Source organism: Ascaphus truei, chromosome 5, assembly GCF_040206685.1.
Source record: "Ascaphus truei isolate aAscTru1 chromosome 5, aAscTru1.hap1, whole genome shotgun sequence".
NCBI lineage: Eukaryota > Metazoa > Chordata > Amphibia > Anura > Ascaphidae > Ascaphus > Ascaphus truei.
This window is the reverse complement of record NC_134487.1, coordinates 305,278,286-305,293,377: the sequence shown is the minus strand read 5'-3', so window position 1 is coordinate 305,293,377 and position 15,092 is coordinate 305,278,286. Positions and strand designations below refer to the sequence as shown.

The window sequence follows — 15,092 nt, the reverse complement described above, 5'->3', positions numbered from 1 at the left end:
ACTTTGTGCCTAGACTCAAGTGATGACCAATCTAGTTCTTTGATCATTTCGCAGTGATGTTTGTTGTTGTTGCTTTGGAGAACAAAATGGCATATTGAATTGTAGAGGGTGTGAAGTTTGCTAAGGTGGGTTTGGGGTGCCGAGCCATATACTATGTCTCCATAGTCGATCATTTGTATTAGCATCTGCTGTGCGATACGCTTTCTGACCAGCAGACTTAGAGAGGATTTGTTCCTGTAAAGTACACCTAGTTTGGCATAGGTTTTGGATGTCAGGGTATCAATGTGCATCCCAAATGTCAAATGGGCGTCAAACCATATGCCCAGGTATTTAAAACTGGTAACAGGATGGTTTTAGCGTTGATTCTGATCTGGAGCTCAGTCGTCATCTAATAACTTTAGAAATGTAGCCTTGGTCTCAAATACCATTGTTACAGTCTTGTTAGTGTTTAAAAACAGTTTGTTTTGGGAAATCCAATTTTCAAGCCTCAAAAAGTCGGATTGAATTACGTGTTCAAGGTCGGAGAGGCTATGGCTGTGTGCATTAAGATTGTGTCATCTGCATACATGTGTATAGAAGCTCCCTTAAAGCTGTGGGAAGATCATTGATGAACACTGGGAAGAGTAGGGGCCCCAGAACAGAGCCTTGCGGGACACCACAGGTGATATCCAAGGGGTTGGAGTTAGAGCCTGAGATAGACACATGTTGAGATCTACCTGATAGGTTGAATGAAACCAGTTTAAAGCATGCTTTCTTATTCCAGAGCTCTGGAGTTTGTTTAGCAAGATATCATGATCAGCAGTATAAGTATCAACAGTCCCCGTTCCATTCCACAATGGATCTCATTGCAAACTTTTAGCAGGGTAGTTACGGTGGAGTGTTTGGGGCAAAAGCCAGATTGGAACTGGTTAGGGAAATTTGTCTTGGTGTAGTAATCGCTTAATTGGGAGTGAACACATTTTTCCATGACTTTGGATAGGATTGGGAGAAGTGAGATTGGCCTGTAGTTTGAGACAGTGTTTTTGTCCCCACTTTTGAAGATTGGGACAACTCTGGCAATTTTCCAGGTCTTAGGCTGAGGACCCGCTGCGGACGGCCACACAAACGGCTGCGTGGGCGCGGGCCACCAGCCCCTTACCTCATGCCTGTCTGTCCCCGCTGCCTCCTTCCGACGAGGCTCACTATGCACTGTGACGCGTCAGCCGCCAGGGGATGCAAGAGGATTGCGATCCCGAGCGGTGACGCGTCACGTGGTGCGCTGGTGAGCCTATCAGCACCGCCTGCATGCAGTGCGGGCGTGCTGACTGAGGCAGCGGGGCCTTGGCCTTAGGGATATGGCCTGCAGACAGGATAGAGTTGACTATGGAAGCAATTGGTTTGGCAATGGATGGGGCACCAAGTCTTAGGAACTTAGAATGCCGTAAGCCAGGTCCACATTGGCTGCTTAGTTTTAGTTTGAGGAGCGCTTGTATAATCTCCTCTTCGGATACTGGGCCAAATTTAAAATTGTGGGTAGTGTTGGGAGAGGGTTGGGCTATAGGGGTACTCCCAGGAGGAGGTTCATGTTTGTGGTTTTGGTTGCGTCTCGCTAATAATTTAGTAGCACACCCCACAAAGTAATTATTGAATGCATTTTTATCAGTTTAATGAATAACCCCTTAGCTATATAAATAGTGCAATGAAGGGAAATATTCAGTCATCTAATAACTTCTCTGGCTATTTCATAATTTACGACTTCATTCTGAAATTGTCAGTTTTTGCCTGAAAGCCTAACTGTGAGGCAGCATCAACCAATCACAAGCAGTGCACAACAGATATGAGTTATGTTTGGCACTACCCAGGGGCTCTAATTAACTGCGAGTGTAATGTGAAGATCAGAGAAAGAGAGGAGTGGGAGGCGAGTCTGTTCGGAAGCAATCTTTAGAAAAACACAATGGCAACAAAAAGAAATAATCAGAAATATTTTTCCAAAACGGAAAACTAATTAAGAACTTTGACGTTAGATGTGGATGAGAAATGTTTAGTAAGAGAATATTAAAACAGATTGGATTTGTAATTATAAATAAAGAGAAATGTGTCTCTCTCACAATCGCTGGATCACTCGTTTAGTGGCTAAACAAGGATCTCACCAAAAAGTAAATCTGTTTCCCAGGCAGGTACTGTAAGCGAGAACCTGACATCTGTGTAATAAAGAGCAGGCAGCCTCCTTCTTTTAGACCAGAAAATCTTTTCTTGGGAGTAGTCCAGACTAAGGGGTAACTTTGATTTAGTCTAAAGCATCCAAACAGTTGCCTCAAACTACAATATATAGGGAGGCAGCATGCCAACATCACGACGGCAAACCCTGGCACTATCCATAGCATGGAGTGCCAAGTTTTACATGTCATTGTTCTTAATACTCTGCCACTTATCTGTAGTGGGGCAGTGAGTACCTGTTTATCAAGCAGCCCTCATGTATGTATGTCTTTATTTATATAGCACCATTAATGTACATAGCGCTTCACAGCAGTAATACACGTGACAATCATATAAATAACAAATAATACAAATAACAGATCATGGGAAGGAGCTTTAGACATAAAAATAACATTTAGGAAAAGGAGTCCCTGCTCTGAAGAGCTTACAATCTAATTGGTAGGTAGGTAAAACGTACAGAGACAGTAGGAGGGAATTCTGGTAAGTGCGTCTGCAGGGAGCCAAGGTTTATCTATGAGGTGTACAATATCAGCCATGGAGCTACTCATATGCTTCCTTAAGCAGTTGTGGTTTAAGGTGGGTCTTAAAGGTGGATAGAGAGGGTGCTAGTCGGGTGTTGAGAGGAAGGGCATTCCAGAGGTGTGGGGCAGTCAGTGAGAGGGTCTGAAAGTCCCCTAAAACATGCCGTGTTTGTTACACTCCACTTCTCGGCTCATTATCACACCTGCACTTTACAGCGATTGAAAGATAAATGACGAATTTGTAGATACAATAACACTGATCTCTAATTTCACCAAGGATTCTAGATTGCAACTTTTCAAAGAATAATTGTGAGAATATGCATAACAGTCTTTATGTTTTCGCCAGATCTGGGAAACCCATTCTTTCTTTGTTTCTCAGACTCGTGATTTATACATTTTATGACTAGATTTGCACATGTTACAATTCTATCCTGGTCGTCATTCTTCAGTTACCCGTTTCAGACGCAGATTCAGCAAAGCGTGATGTTCATCTATTATTTGTACATATATCTCCCCACTACTACTGTACTATCTATTTGTGTTCCATTGAAATGATCACAACCTCTAATCTGATATATACAAATAGCCATGGCTGGTCCAGCTATCTCTCTACCTTCCCTGTCACGTAAGTTCTAATAAGATGTAGACAGTGACAGGCTGTCACATGGGGTTTTCCCCCATTCTCATGCTGACTTCCTGAGTGACAGGAGTGGAGATGACACAGGGATCTGTGATAGCCAATGGTGGTACAGATACTGGGCCCTCCCTCTTTGAGCTTCAGGAAGGAAGTGCCTAAATTATAGATTGAAATTCAGCCCCTTATGGGGTGAGACCTTCAGTTGGTTTCCAGCCTGCCCCTGCATGGGGTGGGAGAGTGTTGGAGACGTTTACTCCTGGCTGGGAGGGAGACATGTGTTCAGCCTTATGGTCTGAGGGCAACAAGCTACTTTAGCCAGGCCTCAATATTAAACGCAGGCCAGTACCATCTAGAAGCCAGAAATCTATCCTATCAACGGAAGCATACGCTGTAATGACACCGGCAGTGGCTGCTACAATAAAGACCATCCTCATTTATACTTCTGATGTGGTGGCAGTCTGTTGGACTCAGGTATTGGGGGTAAAGTTTGTCATGGTGGGACTGCTTTCAGCTCTGCTGAACCCACTATGTCTGGGGGCGCTGACACCAAGAGGAGAAGAACCAGCGGATCCTCAAAAGGACTGTCCTGTGCCCCCACACTATCACGGGCAACTCATCACTCCTGTTCCCTCGCAGGCAATCAGCACTTAATCAGCAGTAGCCTACCCAAGTTCTCCCAGAAGGGAAGGGGGTGGGGACATGTGCTACATACTGTACATTAGTAAAAGGTTAGGTAGAAGACTGCAATTGTGCTTTGTAAAACTGAACCTCCTAAACAAAGCAAATTATATTCATGTGTACAGGTGTTCTTTTCATAAGTGGCAACCCCATGTTATTTTACTGTTAAAAGTCAATTAAATGATGTCGATGCCTACAAAAAGTTCCTTGCAGTTCACTGCAGGAGCCTTTTGATGCTCCAGCTGTTATATACAAAGATGCTCACTTGAATACAATGCATTGTACTTTTCATGGAATTTGACCCTATTACAGATTAATAGAATTGATGAAAATAGAAAATGTAGCTCTCTTTTACATTGTATCTGGGCTTTGCACACGCCAAAGGCATGTAGCATTTCTACTAAAAGATCAAAGTGAACATTTAGTTTAGGAAAAAACCTTTACGAAATATATCCACATGTTCTTTGAAGCTACAGGAGAAGAGAGAAACAAACGGGATTTGCCTACATTATCTCGTTATCTCCCGTGGTAATGTTACGTATCCCTCCACATCCCTCCCTGTCAGACTCAGCAGCAAAAATCTGTAAACTAAATTCAACAGCAAAATATTGAACAAATATGTGAATCCAAAAGGCAATTGGTTCTAAGCAATGATAATATTATTAATGCAATGTTACAGCTCCTCAGGGCAGGGACTCCTCTTCCTAAATGTTACAGCTCCTCGGGGCAGGGACTACTCTTCCTAAATGTTACAGCTCCTCGGGGCAGGGACTCCTCTTCCTAAATGTTACAGCTCCTCGGGGCAGGGACTCCTCTTCCTAAATGTTACAGCTCCTCGGGGCAGGGACTCCTCTTCCTAAATGTTACAGCTCCTCGGGGCAGGGACTCCTCTTCCTAAATGTTACAGCTCCTCGGGGCAGGGACTCCTCTTCCTAAATGTTACAGCTCCTCGGGGCAGGGACTGCTCTTCCTAAATGTTACAGCTCCTCGGGGCAGGGACTGCTCTTCCTAAATGTTACGTTTGTCTGAAGCACTTATTCCCATGACCTGTTATTTATATCTGTTTATTATCTGTTATTTATATGATTACCACGTGCATTACTACTGTGAAGCGCTATGTACATTAATGGCGCTATACTAATAAAGACATACAATACATCTCAACCTTCTACAGTATGTACAGAAAGTATCTCTATGCTGCTAGTGGACACTTTGCCGTCATGTACGTAAGGTACTAGCTATAAGTCTGAAACTAAAATCTAGCGAAGTGAAATAAAAAAGGGAATCGGATATTACAAAGGTTTAATAGGAGCCTGTTACTAACGTTTTTAAGTCATGTTACTTATTAATTAATTAAATCACTTTTCAACTGCAGTACTGTATCTGGAACATACTTTTGCTATCAATTGAGAAGATGACTTTAAGAATATAAGAGTTGCAGTTCCCTGTTAAAGAAAATGATTGTAGATTGTTTCTTTCCAAACGTTTCCGACATGCAGTGTTTGCCGGTTACTGACAGCGTCTCCACTTTCCATTCCTACATCCTTCACAGCTCCTAAATGAAAGGTTCCTAATGTCTTGTCAAGTGTAAGCGCTTCCAACTGCTTAAAACCAAAGGCTGATGTTTATAACACACGCTCACGTCTAACATTAACTAAACTACTGCAGCTCTGATCATCTGTTTTCAGACTTAGGCAAGTGTCCACAATAGGTTTCTTTTTTATTTTTAAAAATAACTTTTTTTGTACAATAAATGGATTTGCACAATTTCATGAACATATTTTGCTGGAAAAGACAAACTCAACATGAATGCGACGATAACCTTCTTCAGAACAGGGAAGCCATTTAACAGCTGAATAACAAAATACAGGAATGTGGTAAGACTCAAGGTGGGGTACAGCAGAGGTGCACAAACTGTGGGGGCGCAACATTTTCTTGGTGGCGAGGGCGCGGCGCTTTCAGAAGCCCCATGCATTCCCCACAACATTTAAATAAAATGCCGGGTGAGCGCCGAGGCCTCTGTGACGCCCCCTTACCTGCTCTTCGGTGGCTTCTGGCGCTGCGTCGCCTTGACAATCCTGCGTCAAAATGGCAACGCGTCGTGACCTTAAATGACGCCGCCGATACCAGAGAGAAGGTAAGAGGGGAGAGAGGGGTGGAAGAAGGGGGGGGGGGGAGATCAGACAGGGGGGGGCACAAAAAAAAGTTTGCGCACCCCTGGTATACAGTATGCCAAACACCTTCTCCTACCACCCTCAAATCAAATCTGAAAACACACATTTCTGATGAAGCCGTGTAATAGCATGGGCTCATGTCTCTCCCCACACACACAGAGGCCCTTAGCAACATTGTGCTCACGCACACTGCCACCCACGGCACTTACTCCTCCCCCCGCTCTCTCAGTACGTTTCCTGAAGGAAGTACGGGTGGCATCCAATGGACTAATGTTCAGAAAAATAAAGAGTTTATTGTACAAAAGAGGTGATCAGCGCTTCAGTCCCACCCGGAAGAAGATCACTTTTTTCTGAACGTAAGTCCATTGGATGCCACCCCTACTTACTTCTGATATAATCCCTCAGCGATGGGGGGTGGATGTGCACTTGTTGCGGGGCTTCCTGGATCTGGGAGTGATCCTTTCCTACAAATACTATCAGTAAGTTTCCTAACACTTTGTAATTCTCTCTCCTATTGTGTGCGTTAATGTTTGCTGCACATTGTATTATATAAATTCCCTGTCTTGTATTGTCTCTTTTGCAAAGCGCTACGTACATTATAGCCACTACACCATAACAAATATCCATACCTACAAAGGCACCGGGAAACAGACAAGGGAGCACAACAACCCAACATTTATTCTGTAACAGATCCTGGTGTGGGATTCCTGTCAGACCAGGGCCTGGGCTGCCATGAGACCAGGGCCCGGGCTGCCATGAGACCAGGGCTCGGGCTGCCATCAGACCAGGGACCGGGCTTCCATCAGACCAGGGCCCGGGCTGCCATGAGACCAGGGCCCGGGCGGCCATGAGACCAGGGCCCGGGCTGCCATCAGACCAGGGCCCGGGCTGCCATGAGACCAGGGCCCGGGCGGCCATGAGACCAGGGCCCGGGCTGCCATCAGACCAGGGCCCGGGCTGCCAAGAGACAAGGGCCTGGGCTGCCATGAGACATGGGCCCGGGCTGCCATCAGACCAGGGCCCGGGCTCCCATGAGACCAGGGCCCGGGCTCCCATGAGACCAGGGCCCGGGCGGCCATGAGACCAGGGCCCGGGCTGCCATCAGACCAGGGCCCGGGCTGCCATGAGACCAGGGCCCGGGCTTCCATGATACCAGGGCCCGCGCTGCCATCAGACCAGGGCCCGGGCTGCCAAGAGACAAGGGCCCGGGCTGCCATGAGACCAGGGCCCGGGCTGCCATGAGACCAGGGCCCGGGCTGCCATGAGACCAGGGCTCGGGCTGCCATCAGACCAGGGCTCGGGCTTCCATGAGACCAGGTCCCGGGCTGCCATCAGACCAGGGACCGGGCTTCCATCAGACCAGGGCCCGGGCTGCCATGAGACCAGGGCCCGGGCTGCCATGAGACCAGGGCCCAGGCTGCCATGAGACCAGGTCCCGGGCTGCCATGAGACCAGGGCCCGGGCGGCCATGAGACCAGGGCCCGGGCGGCCATGAGACCAGGGCCCGGGCTGCCATCAGACCAGGGCCCGGGCTGCCAAGAGACAAGGGCCTGGGCTGCCATGAGACATGGGCCCGGGCTGCCATCAGACCAGGGCCCGGGCTCCCATGAGACCAGGGCCCGGGCTCCCATGAGACCAGGGCCCGGGCTCCCATGAGACCAGGGCCCGGGCGGCCATGAGACCAGGGCCCGGGCTGCCATCAGACCAGGGCCCGGGCGGCCATGAGACCAGGGCCCGGGCGGCCATGAGACCAGGGCCCGGGCTGCCATCAGACCAGGGCCCGGGCTGCCAAGAGACAAGGGCCTGGGCTGCCATGAGACATGGGCCCGGGCTGCCATCAGACCAGGGCCCGGGCTCCCATGAGACCAGGGCCCGGGCTCCCATGAGACCAGGGCCCGGGCGGCCATGAGACCAGGGCCCGGGCTGCCATCAGACCAGGGCCCGGGCTGCCATGAGACCAGGGCCCGGGCTTCCATGATACCAGGGCCCGCGCTGCCATCAGACCAGGGCCCGGGCTGCCAAGAGACAAGGGCCCGGGCTGCCATGAGACCAGGGCCCGGGCTGCCATGAGACCAGGGCCCGGGCTGCCATGAGACCAGGGCTCGGGCTGCCATCAGACCAGGGCTCGGGCTTCCATGAGACCAGGTCCCGGGCTGCCATCAGACCAGGGACCGGGCTTCCATCAGACCAGGGCCCGGGCTGCCATGAGACCAGGGCCCGGGCTGCCATGAGACCAGGGCCCGGGCTGCCATGAGACCAGGTCCCGGGCTGCCATGAGACCAGGGCCCGGGCGGCCATGAGACCAGGGCCCGGGCGGCCATGAGACCAGGGCCCGGGCTGCCATCACACCAGGGCCCGGGCTGCCATGAGACCAGGGCCCGGGCTGTCATCAGACCAGGGCCTGGGCTGCCATCAGACCAGGGCCCGGGCTGCCATGAGACCAGGGCCCGGGCTGCCATGAGACCAGGGCCCGGGCTGTCATCAGACCAGGGCCCGGGCTGCCATGAGACCAGGGCCCGGGCTTCCATGAGACCAGGGCCCGGGCTGCCATCACACCAGGGCCCGGGCTGCCATGAGACCAGGGCCCGGGCTGCCATCACACCAGGGCCCGGGCTTCCATGAGACCAGGGCCCGGGCTTCCATGATACCAGGGCCCGGGCTGCCATCAGACCAGGGCCCGGGCTGCCATGAGACCAGGGCCCGGGCTGCCATCAGACCAGGGCCCGGGCTCCCATGAGACCAGGGCCCGGCTGCCATCTCCTCACCTGTTAAGTTTACACTACCCCAACAAAGAAGCATCAGCGAGATAGCGTGTGAGGATCTCCGTGGGCTCTGTGATTTGTCTGATCTGGAGCAGAATCCTCGTCACGATCCGGCAGTGCAGAGCTCGATATTGAGTTTGTGTCTCTGTCTTTGTCACTTTGTTTGTCTGTGTGTCAGTGTCTGTCTGTGTGTGTGTCTGTAAATGTCAGTGTCTGTCTCTGTGTGTGTCTTTGTGTCTCTGTCACTGCCTCTCTGTGTTTCTGTTTCTGTCTGTGTTGCTCTCTGTGTTCATGTGTTTAAACCCTTCAGCAAGTTACATAGTTACATAGTTACATAGTTACATAGTTACATAGTTACATAGTTACATAGTTACATAGTAGATGAGGTTGAAAAAAGACATATGTCCATCAAGTTCAACTAATGCTAAATTTAGATGAAAGATACTTTATCCTATATCTATACTTACAGTATACTGATCCAGAGGAAGGCAAACAGAAAACCCCAGTGTCATATCATCCAATGAAATCTCCGCTCGTCCCAGCCCGGGCCTACTCAGTGAGCACTAAACTCCTTTCAAGATTATCAATATTCCTCAATATTGCAAGTTGCCGCTTCAGATCAGAAATCTTAGACCCCAAAGAGACCGCTTACTCACACTTCACACAGCGGTGTGCTCACTCTCAAACCTGCTCATTATTCCAACTATTGAGTTATAAATGCTTACAATTTACTATACTTCAATATACTAGTACTTGTTCTAACTCCACACAATACAAACAGCAACTGAAATGAAACAGTAATTAAATTGCACAGATCAGGACACGTAAGAGTGTCGGATTGGGAGGTGAGTGTCTGTGTATAAGGGTTCCAGTCCAGGCTTTGGCTGGAGCCCGTCCTTACCTGGCTGCTGTGGCCATTTTGATTACTGGCAGCCTGCTATATTGGGTGCACCTGTTCAAGGGCTTAAATGGCACTTCCAGACCCTGCCTGGGCATTGTATACGTTTAGTTGTGATCCTGGCCACCCTGTGCTCTAGTTCCTGAGCCTTCCCCGTGGCTTGCCTGTCCCTGTGGCTTCCCTGTTCCTGAGGCCAGTGCAAAACGTGATATATCAAAAGTGGCGCTCTATTATAAGCTTTAAACAGGTGTTAATCCAATATTAACATATAAACCATAAATTGAATAAATATAAGTGATACAAACAAATCCTTGAATGCTGCTGTGACCCAGTGCAGGACTGCTCTCTCAATCCCAGGTGAATATGGCGACGTGGTGATCAAAGGGAAGCGCAAACATGTGGAGATATAAAAAATAAAACTGATGGTGCAGTATTGTGACAAATAAGTAGGTATTCTTCTTTAAGCCTGCTGTTATTTATACTCACAAGTGTGAGGATGATACTGTGTACGTAAAGGTATCTTTGGGTATATGTCTGCAGTGATGATAAGCTGACTGGGACCTCGGTGTGGGAATATATTCCTTAAATGGTTAAACACAGAAAAGCCAACATAGCGCGATCTGTTTAAAAACTGTATTTAAGTGGTTAAAAATATAACACTACACTCACATGATGTATGCTATTTAAAAGCATTTAGATACGCAATGCATCTCGCCTCCGGTATCTTGGTGCAGTTTTTCCTTCCCTCTTCTCGGCGTGCGTCTCACTCCTGCGTTCCAGCAGGGCGGACGTGACGTCAGTGAGAGTTCGGGAGTTCCGGTTTGGCGGGCTGGCTGTGAATCACCTTCACTCTACGCGTTTCTTCCCTTAGGATTTCTTCAGGAGTCTTGGTTATATTTCATCACTATTTTTCACGTTACAGTGGGTGGTATTAGATGTTTATATGTTGGTGATGCTTGGTGACACATATATCTTATGCACATGCCTCATTGGTTTTAATTTTTATTCCCCTAGGTTCTTTGATGGGCCCTTATGTGTGGGGTTGTGTTTTTATTGGTCTTTAGAGACAAATGATTTGCCTGTAGATGTAATGGGCAGATATATTGCAGCATTTGTATAATCTGTACTGTGCAGTACATCCAGGCACCTGTGAGTGTCGCTGCTGCGCGCACACTACTATGTGTTTACATATATAGGCTATATGAGGCTTCGGTTCACACTGCACATGCGCGAATACGGCGCATAGTGTGACGTCACGTGACGGCGCCGGAGGTTGGCGCAGATTCAGGCAAAGATGAGTCACAGTGCCTGTATATATATATATATATATATATATATATATATATATATATATAAACAGAAACAAAAAGTAGCGTGAATTAAGTGCGTTCTATAAGAGTAAATGATGTAAAAAAATTGTGATGTAAATGTGAAAAAGTGAAAAAGTGAAAATATCAGGTTTATTATAGTTCATTCTTGGGCCAAAGCTGAAGTACTACGAGTTATTTATCAAAGTCATCTGGCTCCAAAGTGTGTGAAAACCCATCCAGTTCTGCTGCTTCTGCTGCGTTATATTTGATAGATTATAGATTGTGTTAAATAATCCCACAAATATCCGTTTTTTTAACAACCACAGAAAATGACAAATCAAAGAACTATCTAGAAATGTGAAAAGTCTTTCACAATGAGACCCACAAGTCTAGGGAAGGAAAAGTAAACATATTGGTAAATATAATATACTAATTCGGTCATTACCGGCCCCCTACCATGGAAAAGAATGCAGAAATGCATACAAATGCATCAATAAAAGGGGCGATATCTATCGTCTCGGGAACACATCACAAGCATTCCCCTCTCTGCTGATGCTCACATAAGTACTGTAAATGAACCCTCCCACCGCCTCAGCCCCCCCTTCCCACCGCCTCCCCCCCCCCTTCCCACCGCCTCCCCCCCCCCTTCCCACCGCCTCCCCCCCCCTTCCCACCGCCTCCCCCCCCTTCCCACCGCCTCCCCCCCCTTCCCACCGCCTCCCCCCCCCCTTCCCACCGCCTCCCCCCCCCCTTCCCACCGCCTCCCCCCCCCTTCCCACCGCCTCCCCCCCCCCTTCCCACCGCCTCCCCCCCCTTCCCACCGCCTCTCCCCCCCTTCCCACCGCCTCCCCCCCCCTTCCCACCGCCTCCACCCCCCCTTCCCCTTCCCACCTCCTCCCCCTTCACGCCACCTCCCCCCTCCTCCCCCTTCACACCACCTCCCACCTCCCCCCACCCGCCGCACGCATTCAACAGACAACCCACACACTCGACACACACCTGCCGCATCCTGCCCCTACGCAACAATATCACTGACCAGCTGTCACCCGCACTCGCCACACACCCGCCGCCTCACACCCTAGCAGGACCCCAACCCACAGCCAGCACTCACTACCCACGCGCCACCCGTAATGAACACCCATCCGCCGCCTCACACCCTAGGAAGACACACGCCTCACATTTTCACATCACTTATGTCACCAAAATATACATTGTACTGTGGTGTGTTTACAATAAACCATTTTTTTACAACATCGTATTACATTTTCTTCCATCTTTCTTTTCAACATTATTATGAAACCTTTACAACAAATAGTCATCTATTGTTCCACGATTTATAAATAATACTACCTATTACGCATTTACATCCCGGGCAACGCCGGGTCTCTCAGCTAGTATTAAATAAAACGTAATATATTATTATTATTATTATTTTCTGCCTGTGTACGCAGTAATATATACCTAGATTACCAAGCAATGCCACGATAGAGAAGGGATTACCTGATTTCCCCACCCCAGCTCTTCCAAAGATGGCGATTTTCACTTCTGCGCTCTTAGCCATTCTGTCCGAAGATTAAACGGGATTCAATGGGTTAAATGCAGGTTCTCTGTTTGCAATTCAGGCATCAACATTTCATTGCGACTTCACGAGGACCAACCAATCTAAACAAAAGTGAGACACAAATAACAAAATGAATATAAAAACACTGAAAACAAGCCCATTTAAATGTGCATGTATTTCGGAGGCCTCACCCTACACGCAGGCCTCCCCCGGAGATTAATTCCGATATAGTTATCACATTGTACCTTCCAATTTTCATCTGGTTTTTGTAACATCCAAACAACACTGATATTTACGTTGTAACTATAATAAGAACTGACGGAGCCCAGCAGTGTGTGCATCTTATCTTTATATTATATATTAGTGAAAGCACTGTATGCCTGTCTGCATCTTCCTGTGTCCCTAGGGGAAATCTCATTGGTCCCTTGGGCCGCCCGCCCCCGCACACCTCTCATTGGCCTGAGGCGGAGTGACCACACACATACACACACACACACCTCCCGCTCTCTTACCCGCCGGTCCCGGAGGCTCATCTCCCGCTCCCTTACCCTCCGGCCCCAACACACCTCACCTGCAGCCTTCACCTCTCTGTCCTCTCCCCCCCCCATCACACTCACCTCCCCCCCATCGCACTCACCTCCATCACCCCACCGGCACTCCACTCACCTCCCTCCACTCACCTCCCCCCCTCCCCGGTGTGCTCCACTCACCTCCCCCCTCCCCGGTGTGCTCCACTCACCTCCCCCCCTCCCCGGTGTGCTCCACTCACCTCCCCCCTCCCTGGTGTGCTCCACTCACCTTCCCCGTGCTCCACTCACCTCCCCCCTCCCTGGTGTGCTCCACTCACCTCCCCCCCTCCCCGGTGTGCTCCACTAACCTCCCCCCTCCCCCCTCCCTGGTGTGCTCCACTCACCTCCCCCGTGCTCCACTCACCTCCCCCGTGCACTCTACTCACCTCCCCCCCTCCCCGGTGTGCTCCACTCACCTCCCCCCCTCCCCCCCTCCCCGGTGTGCTCCACTCACCTCCCCCCCTCCCCGATGTGCTTCACTCACCTCCCCCCCTCCCCGGTGTGCTCCACTCACCTCTCCCCCTCCCCGGTGTGCTCCACTCACCTCTCCCCCTCCCCGGTGTGCTCCACTCACCTCCCCCCCTCCCCGGTGTGCTCCACTCACCTCCCCCCCTCCCCGGTGTGCTCCACTCACCTCCCCCCCTCACCGGTGTGCTCCACTCACCTCCCCCTCCCCGGTGTGCTCCACTCACCTCCCCCCCTCCCCGGTGTGCTCAACTCACCTCCCCCCCTCCCCGGTGTGCTCCACTCACCTCCCCCCTCCCTGGTATGCTCCACTCACCTCCCCCCCTCCCCGGTGTGCTCCACTCACCTCCCCCCTCCCCCGTGCTCCACTCACCTCCCCTGTGTGCTCCACTCACCTCCCCCCTCCCCGGTGTGCTCCACTCACCTCCCCCCTCCCCGGTGTGCTCCACTCACCTCCCCCGTGCTCCACTCACCTCCCCCGTGCGCTCCACTCACCTCCCCCCCTCCCCGGTGTGCTACACTCACCTCCCCTGTGCTCCACTCACCTCCCCCCCCTCCCTGGTGTGCTAAACTCACCTCCCCCATGCTCCACTCACCTCCCCCGTGCTCCACTCACCTCCCCCTCTCCCCGGTGTGCTCCACTCACCTCCCCCCCCTCCCTGGTGTGCTCCACTCACCTCCCCCCTCCCCGGTGTGCTCCACTCACCTCCCCCCCCTCCCCGACGGCCGGACAGGCAATGGGCAGGCAGCCTTTAGCTGCCACGCGGCACCTAAGATGGCGGCGCCCCAGAAGGACCCCCTTCCTCCCTCGCGGTGTAACAAAGATGGCGGCGGCCGGAAGGAGAGGTGACGTGTGTGTGTGTGTCACTGTGTGTCACTGTGTGTGTGTGTGTGTGTGTGTGTGTGTGTGTGTGTGTGTGTGTGTGTGTGTGTGTGTGTGTGTGTGTGTGTGTGTGTCACTGTATGTGTGTGTGTGTCACTGTGTGTGTCAGACACTGTAGGGTGGGGACCGGAGCTACGCATGGGGGGGGGGGCCGGAGCGGAGAGAGAGGGGAGCAAAGAAACATACAGGGGGAGTGGAGAGGAGGGACCCACAAATTTTAAGCAACCCACCCACCCTCCTGTCCACTGTCCCCCCCCTCCTGTCCACTGTCACCCCACCTCCTGTCCACTGTCACCCTCCTCCTGTCCACTGTCACCCCCCCTCCTGTCCACTGTCACCCCCCTCCTGTCCACTGTCACCCCCCTCCTGTCCACTGTCACCCCCCTCCTGTCTACTGTCACACCACCTCCTGTCCACTGTCACCCCCCCCCTCCTGTC

The 15,092-nt window shown here is 50.9% G+C and overlaps 1 protein-coding gene across 2 annotated transcripts in view; it reads right to left on the bottom strand.

Moving 5' to 3' along the window:
* The window catches only part of RERG (RAS like estrogen regulated growth inhibitor), a 161,216-nt gene that overhangs the window by 139,115 nt on the left and 7,009 nt on the right, over positions 1 to 15,092 (bottom strand). For both annotated transcript variants that reach the window (XM_075603036.1, XM_075603034.1), the window contains exon 2: positions 12,677 to 12,838. In XM_075603036.1, coding sequence (XP_075459151.1) covers positions 12,677 to 12,737 — 61 coding nt within the window. In that variant the 5' untranslated portion in view covers positions 12,738 to 12,838. The remainder of the gene's footprint in view (positions 1 to 12,676; positions 12,839 to 15,092) is intronic.